This window comes from Phaenicophaeus curvirostris, chromosome 26, assembly GCF_032191515.1.
Source record: "Phaenicophaeus curvirostris isolate KB17595 chromosome 26, BPBGC_Pcur_1.0, whole genome shotgun sequence".
NCBI classification, from domain to species: Eukaryota; Metazoa; Chordata; class Aves; order Cuculiformes; family Cuculidae; genus Phaenicophaeus; species Phaenicophaeus curvirostris.
Genome location: NC_091417.1, coordinates 6,650,752 through 6,671,849, shown reverse-complemented (window position 1 = coordinate 6,671,849; position 21,098 = coordinate 6,650,752). Strand labels below are relative to the sequence as shown.

At 51.4% G+C, this 21,098-nt stretch overlaps 1 protein-coding gene across 2 annotated transcripts in view; it reads left to right on the top strand.

Moving 5' to 3' along the window:
* Window positions 1-21,098, top strand: part of SCN4A (sodium voltage-gated channel alpha subunit 4) — a 49,813-nt gene that overhangs the window by 19,285 nt on the left and 9,430 nt on the right. For both annotated transcript variants that reach the window (XM_069877102.1, XM_069877101.1), the window contains 11 exons: window positions 176-388; window positions 2,434-2,589; window positions 2,973-3,096; window positions 3,785-4,023; window positions 6,624-6,797; window positions 7,452-7,808; window positions 11,575-12,003; window positions 17,085-17,214; window positions 17,527-17,681; window positions 20,080-20,253; window positions 20,796-20,918. In XM_069877102.1, coding sequence (XP_069733203.1) covers window positions 176-388; window positions 2,434-2,589; window positions 2,973-3,096; window positions 3,785-4,023; window positions 6,624-6,797; window positions 7,452-7,808; window positions 11,575-12,003; window positions 17,085-17,214; window positions 17,527-17,681; window positions 20,080-20,253; window positions 20,796-20,918 — 2,274 coding nt within the window. The remainder of the gene's footprint in view (window positions 1-175; window positions 389-2,433; window positions 2,590-2,972; window positions 3,097-3,784; window positions 4,024-6,623; window positions 6,798-7,451; window positions 7,809-11,574; window positions 12,004-17,084; window positions 17,215-17,526; window positions 17,682-20,079; window positions 20,254-20,795; window positions 20,919-21,098) is intronic.

Below are 21,098 nucleotides of genomic sequence, written 5' to 3'. Positions count from 1 at the left end.
AGTTGCTCCAAGCCCCATCCAACCTGGCCTTGAACCCCTCCAGGGATGGGGCAGCCACCACTTCTCTGGGCAACTGGAGGTGGGTTGGAGGGTGCCCTATTGCAAGACCTTTTGTTGGAAGCACCACCAAACCAAGCTGAGGTGATGTGACAATCTGTGCCTCCTCTTTCCACAGACACTGCGCGCAGCAGGGAAAACGTACATGATCTTCTTTGTGGTGGTTATATTTCTTGGTTCCTTCTACCTCATCAACCTCATCCTCGCAGTAGTTGCCATGGCTTATGCAGAACAAAATGATGCCACCATGCTTGAGGAGCAGCAGAAGGAGGAGGAATTCCAGCAGCTCATGGAGCAGCTGAAGAAGCATCAAGAGGAGCAAGAGAAGATGGTTGGTGGAAAGTGTAGAGACCAAAATGAGAGACCATGGGAAGAGAGGAGAGAAAAGGGGGGACAGTGACAAGCATGGTGGTGGCTCTATTTATGTAAAATTGAAGAATAGGCCCATTTGGTCCATATTAAGTGAAGGTATTAATTAACTATTTTGAGGATCACAGCTGAATCCAAAAGTTGAGATCCTGTCCTGGGTAGAGGGGAAAAAAGGCTGAAAAGTTGTAATTCTCACATCCAAACACCAGCACACGGAGCACTGGGAGGCAGCAAAGAGGTGAATCAGGGAGGTGCAGCATTGCTTGAAAGGAGGAGGTGAGAAACAAGGCATAAAAGGCTCCAGACCTGACAATTTATCTTCCTGCAGCACGTCAAGGGCAGGCACAGGCATGATCAGGGAATGGAAGAAACACTCAAGGAAGAGAGGGCAATTGCAAAACTAAATGAATTTGCGAACTATTTGTGTTTGGCCAAGACTGGAAAGAGCAGAAAGTGCTTGAGAGACCCTGTGTCCAACCCAAGGAGGTCCCAGTGTCCTTGAAGGAGTGGAGGCACAGCTCCTGGGGTCTGGCTTCTCTACTGTCCCCCAACACATGAGCAGATACCCACACTTGATACTTACTCACATGAGCAGAACCCTCATGCAGAGGGGTGGCAGTGATGTTTCTCTGAGCTGGCATCGAACAAGATGGTGTCTGAACCTGCCTCATTTCCACCCATCTGCTCCATTGCAGTCCTTGGGTGCTACCATAGCTCCTTTGTTGTCCTTGGGAGCCTCTTCTCAGCACAATATGCCTATAAAATTGTGGGCAAGAGCTTCTATGATGTCTGATACTGCTGCCCTGTTGTTTTCCATCTCTAATTTTGATCTATGCCAGCAACATCCACAGGAAACATCCCTGCAAGTCTGTTAGTCTGGGCAAATACCAGATTCCTCGCACACAGAGATACAGAACAGTGTGTAGAGATGCAAAACAGTGTTTTCCTCTCTCTTGAACCTCTATCTCTTGGTGCTTATCTGCACCAACCCACAGCAATCTCAGCGGAAGTTGCTTGCCCTTATCTGGCTGCTGCTGTTTGCAGTTTGGGTCCATGCAAGCCCTGCCCTGCACAAGGGATGGGGACTCAAGGGCTGAGAATGAAGTGGATGCTATGTCCAGCTTTCCCTGAGCAAATTAACCAGTGAATTGCCCAACGGCTTTCTGAATCATACAATCAATCATAGAATGGTTGGATTTGTAGAGGACCTCAAAGCCCATCCACTTCCACCCCCTGCCATGGGCAGGGACATCCCCCACTGGATCTGGTTGCTCAAAGCCCCATCCAACCTGACCTTGAACACCTCCAGGTATGGAGCAGCCACCACTTTGCAGGGCAACCTGGGCCAGTGCTCATGAGGATACAAGTTTGCTGCCCAAGTTCTGCAGCAGCAAACATAGAATCATAGAATCACCAGGTTAGATAAGACCTCTTGGATCATATAGTCCAAACATTCCTATCTGCCCCTAAACCATGTCCCTGAGCACCGTCTTTTAAGTACCGCTCGGGATGGTGACTCAACCACCTCCCTGGGCAGCCTCTGCCAGTGCCTGATGACCCTTTCTGTGAAAAATTTTTCCTGATATCCAGTCTTAACCTCTCTTGGTGCAGCTTGAGACCATTCCCTCTCGTCCTGTCCTCTGTCCCTTGGGAGAAGAGCCCAGCACCCTCCTCTCCACAACCTCCTTTCAGGGAGTTGCAGAGAGCAATGAGGTCTCCCCTCAGCCTCCTCTTCTCCAGGATAAACACCCCCAGCTCTCTCAGACGCTCCTCTTGTTCTCCAGCCCCTTCACCAGCTTCGTTGCTCTTCTCTGGACTCACTCCAGAGCCTCAACATCCTTCTTGTGGTGAGGGGCTCAGAACTGAACACAGCGGACTCACCAGTGCCGAGTACAGGGGCACAGGGTGTACATTGGATTCTCCTCCTTAGCCTGGTGCTCTGCAGTGATTACAGGAAGGTCCAAATGCCTGCTGACACACACATGATGGGGATGGGGGTTTGTGCAGTTGCAGGAGCGGCGATCCAGCAGCAGTTCCATGCCCAGCAGCCTGGCCGAGAAGGAGCACAACTCAGACCTGAACAGCGACCAGAACAAGGCAAAGGACTGCAATGGGCAAGTGGTCCCCAAGGTTGTGCTGCAGCGATCTGCAACGGTGATTGATGTACGTGTTCTGCTCTGTCTCTACTACTCCTTGAAGTTGCCCATGCAATAAACCCTGGTGGAGAGTGGGAGCTTGTTCCCAGCTTCTTGTGGGTTGCGTCACAGAATCACAGAATGGTTTGGGTTGGAAGAGGCCTCAAAGCCCATCCAGTTCCAACCCCTGCCATGGGCAGGGACACTTCCCACTGGATCCCATTGCTCCAAGCCCCATCCAACCTGGCCTTGAACACCTCCAGGGATGGAGCTGCAGCCTACCTGTAGTTCCCATGTTGCACTACAAGGTCTCTCCAGAACATGCCCTTTTTTCTACCCACTCTATCTTTAAGTGTATTAAACAGCCTGCAGTGCTCTGCATTTATCCCCTCTCACTTCCTCTCCTTCTAGTTCAACCCAGCCAGTGAGCCAGAGAAATCGGATCATAACCACCTCACTGTAGGCAACCAAGATGGGCCAGGCCTTGAGAAGAGGACAGGGAGTGCCATCAGTGTCATCTCCAATACTGTGGAAGGTATGTCCTCCCCCGTCTGTGTGAGGCCTGGGCATGCCAGTTTTAGCCCTGCTGTTGCACATTGGTGGGCTTGGGGTGCTCATCATACACCAAGGAGAGCAGCTGTCCCGCATCTCCAGCCCCATGGGATGGATGACTCTTGACCTGGGGTCTTCACAGAAGCTCACTGCACTGCAGTGGGGTTCAAGCAAGGTTTTTCATCCCAACTTACTAGAATGATGCTTGCAAATGCAAGGGATTGCAATTAATTGTTAACTGAGAGCTGCTGAGTGGCTTCTCAAGAGCTCCTGTCTCAACCGTAGCAATAACAGGTTTCTCAGCCATGCCCTCCCTGGGAATGAGTACCAAGCCCTGCAGCCACACCAGAGCAGTTCCCATGGGTATCCGTGCAGTCTTAGCATGGTGGGGACATCTCAAATCCTGCCCAGGTGCTGAGAGCAGGATTGGACCCACAGTTCCCTGACTTATCTGCCTTCCCATCCCTCTCTGGTATGAGGGATAAGTGCGTAACATCATTGTGTTTGGGCATGTGAAGGCTCCTCCTTTTAGTCCCCATGTTAAACTCATAGATGTCTTAGGGCTGGTTCAGGACCTCAAGAGAGGTGTCTTCAAGGGGGTTAGCACTTAGCTTACCTGGAGGAGGACAGGAAAAGCCTACACTGATGTCATGTTTCCTTCCTGCCCTCAGAGCTGGAGGAAGCTCACCAGAAGTGCCCATCCTGGTGGTACAAATTTGCCCACACATTCCTGGTCTGGAACTGCTGTCCACTGTGGGTGAAGCTGAAGGAATTTGTCAAGGTGGTGGTGATGGACCCCTTTGTGGACCTGGGCATCACCATCTGCATCGTGCTCAACACAGTCTTCATGGCCATGGAGCATTACCCCATGACAGAGGAGTTTGAGAATGTGCTGACCGTGGGGAACCTGGTAGGCAGCTAGAGATGTCCTGTCCTTCCTTGTCCAGATCCACCCCATTCACCCTGGTCGGCAGATCCCCTCTGCCTCCATTGTGTTACCTGGAGAGCATGCATTCCTGCCTGGAAACACTTCCCAGCTGCTGAGAAAGTGCTCCAAGTGGGGTGGTGGGTCTGATCACAGCATCCCTGTGGTGGATCATGCTCCCAAGATCAAGAGAAGTGGCAGGCTAGTGGGATCCATCATCCCTTGCTGCCCTTCTCCTGCAGTTTCTGCCTTGCTTAGTGCATTTCAGTCTTCCTTGGTGCATCTCAGTGATGCAAAAATGGCCATGGCCTTTCAGAATGTCCTGAACCAGTTCCTATATTGTAATCCAGTGTTAGGCACAGGCAGCTGCCAGCCCTGGCTGACACCACAGAATCCTTGCTGTGCTGGGTGTTAGTGGCAGAGCAGGGGCCATTTGGATGCTCAGAGCAAACAGGTCCCCGTGAAGCAGGAGGCAACCATGCTAGGACCATTAAAAATAATAATAATAAGGACTTTTCCTGCTGAAATCTGGCCTGTCCTGATTTCATAGGCAGCTGTGGGTGCTTCTTCTTAGACCTCAGGGTAAAAGGCTTTCAGCTGGATGCATACTGCTGGTGGGACAAGTCTAGGAGGACCCTGATAGATCTGGAAAATGCAGCTAAGGGATGAGAAAGCTTGCAATCTCCTCTTCTGCCACCTTGCTTGGCTCCAGCACCTGCTTGGACCTCTCTGCACATGCACTGGAGTGACACATGCTGGTGCCGGAGCCCAGTGCTGATAGCTACTTTGTCTCTGGTTTCATTCAGGAAATACAAGGGGATTAATTGCCATTGCTCGAAGTATGGTCACACTGCAAAGATAGTGCCAGCTTCTCTTTCGGGCCAGCAGCAGCTTCTGGCTGCGTGAACACCCCAACACTAGCAGGGCTAGGGGTGATTGAGATGGGAGCAGGAGAAGCAGCTCCCATTGAGACATGTTTTTCCCCTGACATCACCTGCCTGTGCTCAAGATAAAAGCAGCAGTTCCTGCTGCCTGCCTCGCTGCAGGGAGACAGGTGGCCAGGCTGTATGTGAAGAGCTGAGGGATAGGTTGGCAGGAGCAGAGAAGGAGACGTTTGTGTACTGGCATGCAAGGGGGCATAGAATCATGGAATGTTTCAGGTTGGAAGGGACCTCAAAGTCCATCCAGTTCCACCTCCTTCCCATGGGCAGGGACACCTCCCACTGGATCCCGTTGCTCAAAGCCCCATCCAACCTGGCCTTGAACCCCTCCAGGGATGGGGCAGCTACCACTGCTCTGGGCAACCTCCATCTCCCCTCTTTCAGCTGAAAACTGTTCCTCCTTGTCCTGTCCCTGCAGTCCCTCATCAAGAGCCCCTCATCAGCTTTCCTGGAGCCCCTTTCAGTGCTGGAAATTGCTCTAAGACCTCCCTGCAGCCTTCTCTTCTCCAGGCATGTCAGGGAGCACCCCCTGGGCTGATGGTGCAGAAGTCTCCCTGCAAAGTGGAGGCCTGGACCTGTGCACTCCAACAGGATCCACTTCCAGGGTGAAACTAGTCGAAGGGCCCCTCAGCACATGTCATGTCCTCTGATAGCATCAGGGATGTTAATTGTCACATTGCTGCTCTCACTCTGCAGTAATGTGATAATGCACAGCGCCGTTGTAGTCCCAGGACTACAGCAATGTGTAAAAGCTGGATCAACTTTCACAGGGCTCAGAAGAGGCAGGAACATCCCAGTAGCGGCCCAGTTCCTGGTGGGGGGAATCTCAGAGATTCAGTGGTCGTTCATTGTCTCCCTGCGCTAATGAAACTTTCATTTTTCATTTCCACCTACCAACATGCACTTTTGTGTCTCTCCAGAAGCCATCGGTCACCAGTACTCCCAGCATGGTTTCACAAGGCATGCTAGGCAGTAGCTGGGGAGCTTAATTTCAACTGGGACTGGACCTGGCCAGTGGAGCGAGGGGATTGTCCTGCTCTTCTCCACACTGGTGCAACTTCACCTTGAGCACTGGGTGCAGTTTTGAGTACCACAGGATAAAAAGGGTCTAAAGCTACTGGAGGGTGTTCAGAAGAGGACATAGAGTTGGTGAAGGGTTTAGAGAGGATGTGTGTGAGGAGCGGATAAAGTCTCTTGGTCAGGTCAGTCCTGGAGGAGAGGAGACTGGAGGAGACCTCATCACAGTCTGCAGCTTCCTCACAAGAGGAGGAGGAGTAGGCACTGAGCTCTCCCCTCTGGACCCAAGGGAATGGCAAGAAGATGCACCAAGGGAGGGTTAGATTGGACGTTAGGACAGAGTTCTTCCCCTAGAGGGTGGTGGAGCACTGGAACAGCTCCCCAGGGAAGTAGTCACGGCACCAAGCCTGACAGTAGTCCAGAAGCCTTTAGCAAACACCCTCAGCCCCACAGTTTTAATGCTGGGGTTGTCCCGTGCAGGGACAGGAGTTGGACTTGATGATCCTTGTGGTTCTGTTCCAACTCAGGACATTTTATTATTCTATGAAATAAGAGAGGTGAAACCCACACCACACCAAAGCTCAGCACTGACTTTCAAGAAGAATAACAGGGTGTTGTTTCCCACAGGTCTTTACAGGAATCTTCACGGCAGAGATGGTCCTGAAGCTCATCGCTCTGGATCCCTATGAGTATTTCCAGCAGGGCTGGAACATCTTTGACAGCATCATTGTCACCTTGAGCCTGGTGGAGCTGGGACTGGCCAACGTTCAAGGTCTCTCTGTGCTCCGCTCCTTCCGCTTGGTACGTGAGGTGGGGACGAGGTGAGCCTAGGATGTAATTGCCAGTGGGGTGGAGAATAGCATCTTCAGCTCCTGCCAACCATATCCTGGGCTGCATCCAAAGCAGTAGCAACAGCACGGTGAGGGAGAGAATTCTCCTCCTCTACTCCACTCTGATGAGACCCCACCTGGAGCCCTGCATACAGTTCTGGTCTCCTCAGCAGAGGAAGGATGTGGATCTCTTGGAGTGAATCCAGAGGAGGCCACAGAGATGATCCAAGGGCTGGAACCCCTTCCATACAAGGACAGGTTGAGAGAGTTGGGATTGTTCGATCTGGAGAAAAGAAGGCTCCAGGGAGACCTTAAGGCAGCTTCCAATACTGAAAGGGGCTTCAGGGAAGCTGGGGAGGGGCTCTGGATCAGGGAGTGCAAGGAGAGGACAAGGAGGGATAGCTTGAAGCTGGAAGAGGGGAGATTGAGGTGAGATACGAAAACCAATATGAATATTTAGGAATGCAGGAGTCTGAGGTCTTTACAAAGCAGTTGGGTGTTTAATCTCTCCTGCCTTAATAAAACTGCAGCATGAAGGTTTAATCCTAGCCTCATGGCCTTGCTGACACCTTGTGGCAATGAAAGCCCCAGGCAAATCAACACCTTTTCTCCTTGCTCCTCATAGCTGAGGGTTTTCAAACTCGCCAAGTCCTGGCCCACCCTCAACATGCTCATCAAGATCATCGGCAACTCAGTGGGTGCCCTGGGGAACCTCACACTGGTGCTGGCCATCATTGTCTTCATCTTCGCCGTGGTGGGGATGCAACTCTTCGGGAAGAGCTACATAGAGTGCGTGTGCAAGATCTCCCTTGACTGCACACTGCCCCGCTGGCACATGAACGATTTCTTCCACTCTTTCCTCATCGTCTTCCGCATCCTCTGTGGGGAGTGGATTGAGACCATGTGGGACTGCATGGAGGTGGCTGGCCAGACCATGTGCCTCATCGTCTTCATGATGGTTATGGTCATTGGGAATCTTGTGGTGAGTCTTGGAGCTTGGATGGACCTTCAGTGGAGGGGTGGGAGAAAGGATGAAAGGGTGTCATGGTGTGAAGATACCTCTGCCCCTCAATTTCTGGATGGTGTTGTCCAGCTCATCTACAGGGCTGTAGGCATGGTCTTGTTGGAGTTGTACAGGAGCACAGAAAAACGGCTTGACTTCCCTCCTGTGTGTGCCCAGTGGGGGATGTTCTGTGGGCTCAGCTCTGCATAAAGCAGGGCAAGATATAAGTTCTGAGGGGCTTTCAGCTGAAACTAGATCAGGGACAGAGGCATGGGAAACTGAACAACAGGTCTTAGGCAGATGCAGGAGCAACTCTCAGACAAAAGACAGCTCATCTTCAAGGTGAGATCACCTCTCATCTTGTGATGTTTAAGACCAGGTTGGATGGGGCTTTGAGCAGATTGATCTAGTAGGAGGTATCCCTGTCCATGGCAGGGGGTGTGAAGCTGGATGGGCTTGAAGATCCCTCCCAACACAAACTGTTCTATGATTCAAGTTGTCCTTGTCCACATGGCTTTTCAGGCTTTCCTTCCCCATTTTCCACCCTCCTGCAAGAAGAAATAGAGACAACATCATACCCAGCTCACCCCAGGTGCTTTGCTACCAGGCACTTTGGGGAGCAGATCCACCCAGAAGGCTTTTGCAGATCCCCAGCATCCTCACCCTCACCACGGTCCAGTTGTCATCCCAGGGATGCATGGCCCCTCTGCAGCTCACAGCTCCTTCCCCCATGTCCTGGTGAACACCCTGGTCATCACCACCCTCCCTCCCTACCCGTTGCCTTCCCCATTAACCCGAGCTGCTTGCTGCCTGCACTGCAGGTCTGCAAGTTCCAAGCAAGCGTGAAATTCTTTCTAAACTTGGTAACCCGCTCACTGGCGGCTTTGAAGCTTGTTTTCCAGCCTCCGTGGGCCCTGCTCTCCCTTCTTAAGGTGCAAGGCAGGGTAGGGAAGCGCTGCGGCTTGCCGAATTGCTCCTATTCCTTGTCGAGGTTGTGTAAGCCCTTTGGAATTTGCTTTGAAAACTTATCTGCCAAGAGAGCTGCTGAAGTCTCTCGGGTAGCTGCTCCAGCCCTGAGTTGGCACAACCCTCCAGAGGGGTGAAAGCAGCCCCAGGGGGAAACCCAGACCACCCCATGGTTCAGGTCAGGGGTGGGGCAGCTTGAAGGGGACCACTAGAGGGAAGAAAGTTGGTATTTGAGTGCTGCTTGGCTTCCCTGGTTCGTGACAGGTATTTGGGGCTCTGAACCGCCCCCCATAGCAGCATAAAGAACCTTGCTGGTGGCAGAGCTCATCCTGGGGTGTCCTTGGGTGATGCTGGGCAGACGTGCACGCGTCACCTCATGGTGGGGAGCAGTTTGATGTTCCCCCAGACTGCCCATCAACCAGCTGTTGGCAATAAGTTGTAAAGCCGCCTTTCAAGGGGGAGGGTGTTCATTTGAATTGCAATGATGAACCATCACAGCTGGGGCCCCTGTAGACTCTCCCCGAAAGGTAATCTAGAAATCTTTCCTCTTCTGGAGGCAGTTTTTTGAGTAGGGCAATCAACTACCTCTCCAGGAGACTCTTCTGGAGAAGGCTTGGGGGCAGCATGATTTTCAGCTGGTAAGGGCAGAAGCAGCTCTCTCAGAGGTGGAGCCCTCCCTGAGATTGCACCCCAGCTTTGCAGGCAGGCTTTGCACCTCCTGCTGTGCTCTGTGCTGCTGCGTGGGGTTCCTTTAAAGCTAAGTAGAGAAACGTGGTGCACAACCACCTACAGAGCCACCTCTGCCCTCTTCGTGCTCTCTGCCAGGCTCTCCTAGCCGTGTCTCTGGTATTTCCAAGTCCTGGAGCTTGTCCTGCGCAGCCCCCTGAGCATCCCTGCTGCAGGGAAGTATGTGTTTCTCCCCACTTCCCCTGCAGAGGAACAAGGAAACCGCCAGTCATCCTTCACTGCTAGTGACACCTTGAGCATTTCCTTTGCAGTTATTAAGGGAAGAGGGAGGAAGTCAGTCGAGTGACGAGGGAACGGACTCCTGCCCAAAAAACCCAGGGCAGATAGCAGTGATTAGCTGTAATTGGTACTTAACGTTAAGTATTAAACCGATGGGGTAGTAGGGATTTATTTAAAGATGCGGTTGAAGTCAGATGGTATGAGCCATGTGAAAACAGCAGTGACCTTGGATAGCAGCTAATTCCCTTCTCAGATACACTGCTGGCACAAAAAAGCACAAACATCAACAGCTGAGGGCTCGGCCTGTCGGCCACTCTGCACAACAAGAACATGGCTGTGTTCTGCAATGTTCCCATACCCCAGGGAGAGCCCGTCCCGCTCCTCTAATCGTGAGCTGCTCTGAGTTTCTCGCATGCAATGAGTCCACCTGTGCTGGGCGAGGCTGTGATGGGATCCAGTCACGTGTTGGACATGGTGAAGTAGGAGAGATCTGGGGGAAGCAGAAGAGATCCTGTGCTTGGAGCTATATAGACCATTGTTGGCAGTGGTCCAGGTGGCCAAGAGGGCCAATGGCATCCTGGCCTGTATCAGAAACAGCACGGCCAACAGAAGCAGGGAAGGGATTGTGCCCCTGGACTCAATGTTGGTTTCCTGCGTTCAGTTTGGGCCCCTCATTATAAGAAAGACATTGAGGGGCTGCAGCACGTCTGGAGAATGTGAACAGAGCTGGGGAAGGAGCTGGAGAACAAGGCTTACAAGAGGAGGCTGAGGGAGCTGGGGCTGTTTAGCCTGGGGAAAAGGAGGCTGAGGGGAGACCTTTTCACTGTCTACAACTCTGTGATAGGAGGTTGTAGTGAGGTGGGTGCTGGTCTATTCCCCCAAGTATATGCAATAGGACAAGAAGAAATGGTCTCAAGTTGCTCCAGAGCAGGTTCAGATTGGATATCAGGAACCATTTCTTCAACAAAAGGATTCTTGGGCACTGGCAGAGGCTGCCCAGAGAGGAGGTGGAGTTGCCATCCCTGGAGGTGTTTAAAAGACAAGTTAATGAAGTGCTTAGGGATATAATTTAGTAGTGGACGGGTAGGTTAGGCTTGATGATCTTAAAGGTCTTTTCTAATCTAGGAATTCTATGATTTGTATCCTATGAGCTGACTCGTGCTGAGATGAAATGTCTCTGTGCATGGAGCAGAGTGGTCTCTGGCAGAAAGGGATAAGGTTACAGCTATAACTAAGGCTCCTATGTGGCTCCAAGGTGTTGGAGACCCTCAGGAGCCTGCTGGCTGCCTGAGCCACCAACACAAGGGAAGAGGAGAGGAAGACTTGCAGCTGGGAGGACAATAGGCTGGAGGTTTATCCCTGGGAAGAGAAGAGACAAAGCTGGATTGCATCCCTGTGGGTGGTGGGGAGGAGCACCACAGGCTTGGGAAGTCCCATGTGGAGACCAGCCAGGCCAAGAGCTCCAAGAGAGCAAAGGGAGGGACATATTGATTGACTCACAGGGTAAGTGGCTTGAGTGGGGCTAAAGCGGTGACTGGCATCACTTGCAAATAAATCAGGGCTGAAGTAACTGGAGGTGACAACTGAAGGTATCGGAGCCTAAGGAGGATTGAGGAGGATCACGTCCATATCCTCCAGCAATGGGACTGGCATCTCTGCAGCCCCCAGACCTGGGCAGTGGGAGGAAGGAGTCCCATGGCACACTTGACGAAGGTAACTTCTCCACAGCCATGACTGGTCCCTGCTGCTCGAGCCCACAGGGATGATGGTGGTTTTGGATATCAGCACTGATATTTGCTTTTGTCCCCTCCAGGTGCTGAACCTGTTCTTAGCTTTGCTGCTGAGCTCCTTCAGTGCCGATAGCCTGGCGGCATCAGATGATGATGGAGAAATGAACAATTTGCAGATCGCTATCAACAGGATCACCAGGGGACTCGACTTTGTAAAGACATCTGTCCTTACACTGCTACACAGGCTGTGGAAAGGAAAGAAAGTGGCCCCGGAGGAAGAGCAAGAGCCCAGTAAGAGGGACAACTCTGTGCTAAACCATGTGGACACTGGCCAAGAGTCCAAGTCAGAGTACCTGGATGGAGTCACAGGCAAAGAGCACTTTTTAATGGATGAACTGGACCACCTGAATTTCATTAACAACCCCCATTTGACGGTGCAAGTCCCCATCGCCTCAGAGGAGTCCGACCTCTATGAGGAGACGAGCACCCAATCTGACACTGAAGACGCCAAGGTAGAAAAGGCGCATGGAAGGGTTTGAACACAAAAACTGGGATTGACCCATTCTTGCCACGCTGCCCAAAGAATGATGCTGGGTTTGGTTACTTTTAGCTTTTCTACAACGTGTGGCACGGGCCAAATGTGCTTTGTTTCCTGGCATTTCCCAGTGTAAGCTGGAGGTGTGGGGGTCTAAGCAGGGGTTTGTCCTGTTTTGGGTCAGCCTATGGAGTTATTGCTAACGCTAGAGGGTTCCAGTGCTCCACAGGGCTGGTGCAAGGGTCAAAGCGCTCAGTTTTGGGTTAAAGATGTTCAAGAGGAATTTGATGCCAGGAAATCTGCTGATGGCACTAACATTGGATCCACTGCTAATGCCTCAGAAAGCATCATGGGGAGGGCACGAAACCAGATGGAGGAGCTTAGCACAAATGAATATGAAGTGAATTCATTTTGGATCCAAAGCTAACAAGACAGCTAATGTGGGCTACGTTGAGGTGCAGAGAGGACTGTCAGGGCCTGCAGGACGCTAATCATCCTGGTGCTCTGGGAAGAAGACAGGGAGATGAGAGACAAGAAACTCAGGAAAATCTGAGTGGACACAAAAAGGAGGGTGATGGCCTGGTGGGAAAACACTTCTTGCAATGCAGTTGCACCAATGCCCTGGGGAAATCCAGGACAGGTGGGGATGCTGTGGTGGAGAGGAGCCCCTGCATCAGTCTGGAAAGGGGCTTTGTATGAATAATAGCACGGCTCTGTCCTGGGGGTTGAGTGTGAGTGAATATGTATATTTATAAGGTTTATTATGGAGCATTCTGTCCAGTTCTGGAATACGCAACATAAGAATGATATGGAATTGTTGGAACAGGTCCACAGGAGGCCACAAAGATAATCCGATGGCTGGAGGACCTCTGCTATGGGAACAGGCTGATACAGTTGGGGTTGTTCAGCCTGGAGAAGAGAAGGCCCTGGGGAGACCATAGAGCAGCTTCCAGTGCTGAAAGGGGCTCCAGGAAAGCTGTGGAGGAGCTTTTACAAGGTCATGGAGTAATGGGATGAGAGAGAAGGGCTTTAAATTGGAAGGGAGAAGATTTAGATTATACATTACAAAGAAATTCTTCACAATGATGGTGGGGAGGCCCTGCCCCAGGTTGCTCAGAGCAGTGGTGGCTGCCCCATCCCTGGAGATGTTCAAGGCCAGGTTGGAAAGTGTCCCTGCCCATGGCAGGGGTGGAACTGGATGGGCTTTGAGGTCCTTTCCAACCCAAACCATTCTATGACTATTGATGGCAAAGGTGTCTGCTTAGAAGCTGAGCAGCCTCAGGGAAGCACTGTCCAAGCTGATCCTGCTCAGGGTGGTGTGATGGGCTAGAAATAGTGGTACAGGTTGGGTGCAACCACAACTTGCTTCCGAGTGCCTGGCTGTGATTGCACAGGGAACTCAATGCAGGACTGGAAAATGAACAAGAATGCCTCAAACCCTAGAGCCATCCTCCTCCCACCCCATCTGGAGGCTTCTTGCTCCTCTGTGCAGTGACAGGGACTGGGCTTCTCTCAGAGTGTGGTGCAAGAAGTGGGGTACCCCTGGTTATTTATTTTTTATTTATTTAGCTGGGAAAACCAGGGTTTTTTTAGCAGCTGGGGCTGAGGGGAGAAGTGGACAGGAGAGGTTGTGAGGGCTGTGACCCTCTGCAAACATGCTGCTTGCCAGGCTCAGAAGGGATAAACGTACCTGGAGCACCTAGGTCAAAGGAAGGGGTGAGGAGTGTTGCTGTTGTTGTTGCTCTTTGTGCTGCCAGCAGGATGGCTGAGATTTGGCATTTCCCCTCAAATTTTATCTCCTGCAACCCCAATCCAGTAGCACAAACCTCCCAGGGCCCCCAGGCCATGTCATGGCACATCAGGCATACCTGGCCCTCATGGTGGGACGCATCCAGCCTGATCCATGGGGTCTCCATGGACCTCAGCTCCCCACCACCAAGACATGTTTCCCAATGTCTGGGAGAAAACCTCGATGTGCTATTATGGACACGTCTTGGTATGGCTCAGTGTTTTGGGTCTGTGTTCACCTGCCCCAACACCCTGCACAGAGATTGCATTTTGAGAGCCATCCCTGGCTGCTCGGCTTGTGCAGGGGGCAAACAGCATCTCTCAGCTGCTAAATACCCATTTGCCCCATCATCACTGATGTTTTTTCTGGCTAAATTCATTCAAACACTGACCAAGGTGCAAACCAAAGGGGTGCATTAACAACCAAGCCCCTGCCCAGGCTAGGCAAGAGGCTGGAGATCATGACCTGAAATGACAATTTAGTAATTAGAAGTCGGGTGCTAATTGGTGAGAGCCCTGAGCTGATCCTCAAGGAAGATTGCTGCCAGCTCAATATGTTCACATGCAGTCAGTTAGCTCCAGATGGAGCCAAAGCCCAACACACCGCCGAGGACATGGGCCATGAGTGAAGATTGCAAATAGAGATGTTTTCTCTGGATGTTCTGCTCAAAAACACTGATAAATGTTCTCCACCTTCCGGAGTCCTTTCCAAGACAAAGACATTGCAGGGTGATGGCAGCAGCGTGGTGGCTCTCCTCGAGCACTTTTGTGTCTTAGAGTTGATTTGTCTTTTGTATTGTGAAGCAGCGAGGAGGTAACAGGAACAGCAATGTCAGTGGGCTATGGTGTGCAGAGTTCATGTTGTGGCTCAGGGCTCTTCTTGGGGGCTTTTTGCCTCAGATCCCCATCCTGTCAGGTGAAGCAATGTCTTCTGAGATGCTCTGGGCTGTGTACATCACAGGAGTATCGCAGAACACTTTGGGTTGGGAGGGACCTTCGTAGGTCACCTAAGTCCAACCAGCCTGCAGGAGAAGGGACATCTTTCACTCAATCAGGTTGCCCAGAGTCCCATCCAACCTGACCTGGAATGTTTCCAGGGTTGGGACCTCCACCACCTCCCTGGGAAACCTGTGCCAGGGCCTCCCCGCTCCCACTGTAAAAGATTTCTTCCTTGCATCCAGTTTAAATCTACCCTCTCTTAGTTTAAAACCATTGGCCCTTGATTATTAAATGCTGTAAACAACTGGGAGGTCATAGGATGAGTACAGGTGTGCAGCACCTGAAAGCCAGTGCTTGGTGCTAACAAGAAGGGAGAATGCCCTGGATTTGCGTGGAAACACCCAAAGAGGCTGTACCTGCCGTACCAGGTACTATGGAAATTGTTTTGCAAACTTGCTGGTGGCTTGCATGTGGGGGCTCAAGATCCTCCATGGATGGCGGTTTGGGGACCATGCAATGGGACCAGCATGGTTATCCCTGTCCCTCCACCAACAGGACCTGCACGGCTGAGCTCGTTCATCCCCACTTGTGCCTCTGCAAGACTTGTCCTGCAGGCAGCTGGTTTCCATGTGTCCTTTCCCGGGGTCACAGCTTGCCTGGCTCCATGCTGAAGCCTCCTAATCCCCCAACTCCTCCTGTCCCCCCCCAGCCTTAGCAGAGGGTAGTCCTGCTGCTCCTGTAGAGCCACCAGCTGAGAGCTCGTGCCACTGCTACTGCTGTGTCCTGCTCCTCAGGGCAGTGACCCAGCACACAGTAGCCAAGTTGCGAGGATCCCCCAAAGCAATATCTTCTCCTGCTACTGTGGTTGTGGACCCTGAAACTGTAGATGATGATACCTCAAATTACCCGAGGGAATCTTCCCTGGCTTGTTGGAGGATGGAGCAGCTACTTCATTACAACTGAAAACACAACAGCCTTAGGGGAGGATTATCTCCCTCACATGCAAGCCAACACCATCCTGCACCGGAGATGCCCATCCACTATAGAAGCATAGAATGGTTTGCATTGGAAGGGACCTTAGGTATCATCTAGTTCCACCCCCCTGCCATGGGCAGGGATAACTCCCACTGAATTCAGTTGCTCAAAGCCCCATGCAACCTGGCCTTGAACTCCTCCAGGGATGGGGCAGCCAGCACTGCTCTGGGCAACCTGGGCCAGGGCCTCCCCACCCTCATTGGGAAGAATCCCTTCTTAATGTCGGATCTAAATCTTCCCCCTTCCAATTTAAAGCCATTCCTCCTTGTCCTATCACTCCAGGCCCTTGTAAAAAGCTCCTCCCCAGCTTTCCTGGAGCCCCTTTCAGTACTGGAAGCTGCTCTAAGGTCTCCCCAGAGCCTTCTCTTCTCCAGGCTGAAAAATCTCAGCTCTCTCGGCCTGTCCTCATAGCAGAGGTTCTCCAGCCCTTGGATCACTTTTGTGGACTCCTCTGGAAATGTCCCAATAGATCCATCTCCTTCTTATGTTGCGGATTTCAAAACTGGACACAGGACTCCAGTGGAGCCTCACAAGAGCAGAGTAGAGGGGCATGTATACATCATACACATAATATCATCTACTCCCAGGTGGGACAGGTAGGTCTGGGGATCTTCTTCCTCAAGTGCTGCAAAAGGTTTTCTCAGAAAGCCAGAAAAAAAAGAAATGAGGAAAAAATCCCAGGGACTTGCCAAGGTTTCCCTCTCATTATCAGCCCCTCTGGGCCTTGCTGTGTGGTGTCTGGGAAGCCAGCCAAGCTGAACTGTGGTGCAAAATGGAGCCAGAGACGGATATTTGGGGTGCAAGCTGTGAACTTGGGTGAACCTCATCCTAAAAGCCCTTCAGCATAAGCCAAGCCACCGGGATTTGAGAGAAATGCCATGGTGGCCACCAAGGTTTCTGCAGATATAATTGTACCAAAGGGGGTTTGGCAGAGGTTTTCTGGGATGAGGGAGGAGGAGGTGAGAAAAATCATCCTGAGATGATGGTACAAGTGGATGGGAGATGGGCTTGCAGTGCTGGGAGGGAGGCTAGGGTCAGCGGACGTTTTTCTCCTCTGAACTTGAATGGAAAGCAAAGCTTGTGCAAGCTCATGTACCAACAATCCCCTAAGATGGCCAATTCAACAGCTTTACTCTGGGCTGTGTCATAGGAAAGGGACTCAGAGTAGCCTTCAAGCAAGGGTGTCACACCAGCTGGCTCCCTCAGAGGGGGCAGGAGGAGCCAGAGGATGGCTGGCACCCCCAGAGCATCCCTTCTGCAGGGCAGCCCAGCCTGACTCCTCTTCTTCCTTTGCAGAATCCCCTCAGCAGTGACAACGCATCATCTCTGTGCAGCACCGTGGATTACAAGCCCCCACCGCCACTGGAGGAGGAGGTAGCAGAAGAAGCTGAGGAGAGCAATGAGCCAGAGGAATGCTTCACAGAAAGTGAGGGACGGAGCAGGGCAAGGGACCCCAGGGGGAGGAGGAGTGGGGGTGGATAGGGTATTGCCAACCAACTCTTGCAGCAATACAGCTCCCAGGCTCACTTAGCTCAGCCCAGACTCCAAACCCTCCTGTACTACCAGGGAGATGTTGCTCATGGGGGTCCCTTCTTGTGTGCACACTCTTAAAGCCAGCAGGATCTTGCTCCAGCCTTCACTGAGGAGGGTTTGAAAAGACAATAAAATCATGAATAGTGTCATGTTGGTGGAAACACCCTGGCCACGAGGTAACTCACAGCTCTTTGTCCCATCCCAGGCTGTGTGAAGAGGTTTCCCTGCCTCTATGTGGACATCACCAGCGACAGAGGGAAGGTCTGGTGGAACATCCGGAAAACCTGCTTCCGTATTGTGGAACACGACTGGTTCGAGACCTTCATTGTCTTCATGATCCTCCTCAGCAGCGGGGCGCTGGTAGGTCCCATATTTCACCCCATCCTATTTCTTCTGCAGCACCTCCCCACTCAGTGGGAGCCCAGCAATGTGGGCAGAATCTGGGCATCTCCTGTTTGTCTCCTGTGCAAAGTAACACAGATGTTTGATTTAAAACCCCTTTTGGCTCAGGTCTGCCCAATGTAGAGTCTCGCAAAGGGATCTAAACATCCTCCACTTGCCCTCCAAGAGCCCTGCATCAGTACAGTCACCCTTTATAACCCCCCCAGCATCTATCATGAGCTGTGGTCCATGGGCTCAAGGGGCTTCAACCACCTACAGCTTCCCCTCCTGCTCTTAATGTCAGCAATGAACAATCTGCACCATCTCTTAAGCTTTATATGGATGGTTCCTCATTCCACTGCCTCTGTAACTGACTGTTAGGTGGTGCTTTACAAACAGTTCAGGGTTGTCATGTGGCTCTTCAGCACTTCCAGCTGTTGACTTGGGCACCTTCCCAGAACCTTGGCATCCTCATTAAAAAGCTGGGTGTCAGCCTGCCGGTCCTCTCTGAGGATTTCTCTGAGGTGCTCAGCTGCACCTGGAAATACTCAGAGCTTGTGGGGATACCAACTTCTCTGCAAGGTTGACGATAAAGAGAGAAGGAAGGAGAACAGAGGGAATGAACTGGTTTTCAGTCACACTTTATATTTTGGAAGTGCAGTTTGGGGATGTCTGAGGTTGCAGCTACTGCTGGAATTGAAAGCTGGCCTAACCAGCTGTATAAGACCTGGTCACTATGCCCCGACTTCTGATTGAATCACGGAATCATTGAGGTTGGAAAAGAACTTTAAGATCATCAAGTCCAACCATAAACCTACCACTGCCAAGTCAACCTAAACCATGTTCCTAGCACTAAGAGTTTATAAACCAAGTAAAAATGTGGACACCAAGCTTGAATTCCCACAAGTCTCTCTCTAAAGCCCCTCGGCTAACGTGAAATCCAGCCTCAGATGTTCTTCTGAGCCTTCGGACAATTCCTTTCCAACCTGCCAGCAGTGGTTTTGTGTTCTATTTCACCAAGTCCCATAAGAGGGAGCCCAGGGAGTCCCTCGTGATCTTCCCTGCTTCTCATGGGCCACTACAAGAAATCAGAGCTAGCATGGCAGTCCAGAGTCATCAACAAGACACAAGCCCAACACCTAAGAAATCCAAATACCTTGATAGCCTACTGGTTGTTTTAAAGCTGTAAGTAAGAAATGGAGAAGTACAATTTCTTCTGTACGTGGTGAGGACTTCTGAAGACACACCACAACACAAAGAGCACTCCTGCACACACAGCAGTAACCCAGACTCCTATGAGCATGTTTGAAACTACCAAGGCAAGTTCAAGTTTAGCATTTAATAGGAGTGGTTGGACTCAACGATCTGATGGGTCTTTTCCAACCTGGTGATTCTATGATTTTATGATTCTATAAGTTGGTGTCCTAGCTTTTGACTTGTGCTCAGTCTGGTAGGAATTTGATGCAGCTGGACATTTCACAGGCTGCCAGGTAGGAAGGGACCTCAGGGATCATCTGGTCCCACATTTTAGGTGATCCATAGTTTAAATGACATGGTCCAGAACCTTGTCAAGCTGACACTTAAAAGTGTCTAATGTAGAGTAATCCACCACTTCCCTGGGGAGATCGTTCCAATGTTTCACTGTCTCATGACACGTTTTCTTCTGGAATCCAATGAGGAGCAATGTATCCACATGACTCCTTGTAAAAAGGGAGCCTCCATCCACTCAGCAGACGCCCTTTATGTATTGGTACCTGGTGATAAAGTCTCCCCTAAGCCTCCTCTAAAGGCTGAACAAACCCAGCTCCGTCAGCCTTACTTCGTATGGAAGGTTTCCCAGTCTTCTGATCATCTCAGTGACCTTTTTCTGGACCCTCTCCAGCATGGCCACTCCTTTTCTGTACAGCAGGGACCAAAACTGAATGCAGCACTCCAGGTGTGGCCTGACAAGTGCTGAGATGAGTGGGATAATGACTTCTTTATCTCTGCTGGTGATGCCCTCCTTGAAGCACCCCTGCTCACCTTCTTTGCTGCTGCAGCACGCTGCTCACTCATGTTAAGTCTGTTGTCCACCACGACCCCCACGTCCTTCTCCACAGAGCTGCTCTCCAGCCAGGTGGAACCCATTTGTTTCAATGATGCTTTGCTTTAGGACAAACACTGCTCTTCACAGCCAATAAGAACTTGCAGACAAGAGTCAGACCCCCATGTTGATCAGGTGCATCAGTAGGTAGGCTCTGTAAGTAGGTTCTCAACTTTTCAAGCTGCCCCAAGCTCTAGGAAAGCAGGGAAAATGCAGGCATTGATGTGGCTTCAGTGAGCCATGTAGCTGGTCTAATGGAAGAATGACTGTCACGTAGCTCCACTGATCTTTCAGGCTTTTGAGGACATCTACATCGAACAACGAAAGGTGATACGCACCATCCTGGAGTATGCCGACAAGGTCTTCTCCTACATCTTCGTCATTGAGATGTTGCTCAAGTGGGTGGCCTATGGCTTCAAGGTGTATTTCACCAACGCATGGTGCTGGCTGGATTTCCTCATCGTCGATGTAAGTGTTGTCTGAGGGGTGCCTCTAGGGCCATAGTTCACAGAGGACATAGGGGGAATTAGGGTCTGGTAGCAGGTTGTTGGAAATAAACCTATAGAGTAGTTTGAAGGACAATGTGGTGGAATGAGGGCTTAGACCACTGCTTAAAAATAATGGTCCTCCACAGGCAGGGCCACTTCTTTCCCTGGCTGCAGAAACCCTTTCAAACCCTTTCTATTTTATGCTTAAGCCAAGAACAAGCCCTTGCTGTTCTATCAGACCCCAGAAGAGATGCAATGGGACATAAGGTCTCCCAAATAAGTTCTCTCTTCTGCATCCCTCGTCACTTTCACCCTCATACCCAAGAGGCAGGGACAACCTCCGGGTGGCTGGTCACCAGGATCCAAAGGCCTCGAGGCCAATCTCTGTGTCCCAAGATGGTGACTGCTGGCCTGAGTAGTGCTGGGGAGACAGGGACAGGCAGGGTCTGCAGGGCCATGGCTCAGTTCCTCTCCATTGTTCCCATCTGAGAAGCTGCTAATCCCTTGGACTACTCCTTCCAGGTTTCCATCGTCAGCCTGACAGCAAACTGGCTGGGATACTCCGAGCTGGGAGCCATCAAATCCCTGCGGACACTGAGGGCTCTGAGACCGCTGCGTGCCTTGTCCAGATTTGAGGGCATGAGGGTAGGTGTCTCTCCCCTGTGCTCCTGGCTCTGACATGGCTGTGCAAACAGCACCATTCAGCAGTCACCTACATCAGGGCCCCATCCCAGTTGGCTTTTAGGGGCTCCAGATCAGTGGTTTCATGCTAAGGTATGTTTGGTCCAGTCTGAGACCACCCAGTGCTGCTGAGGAGGTCACAGG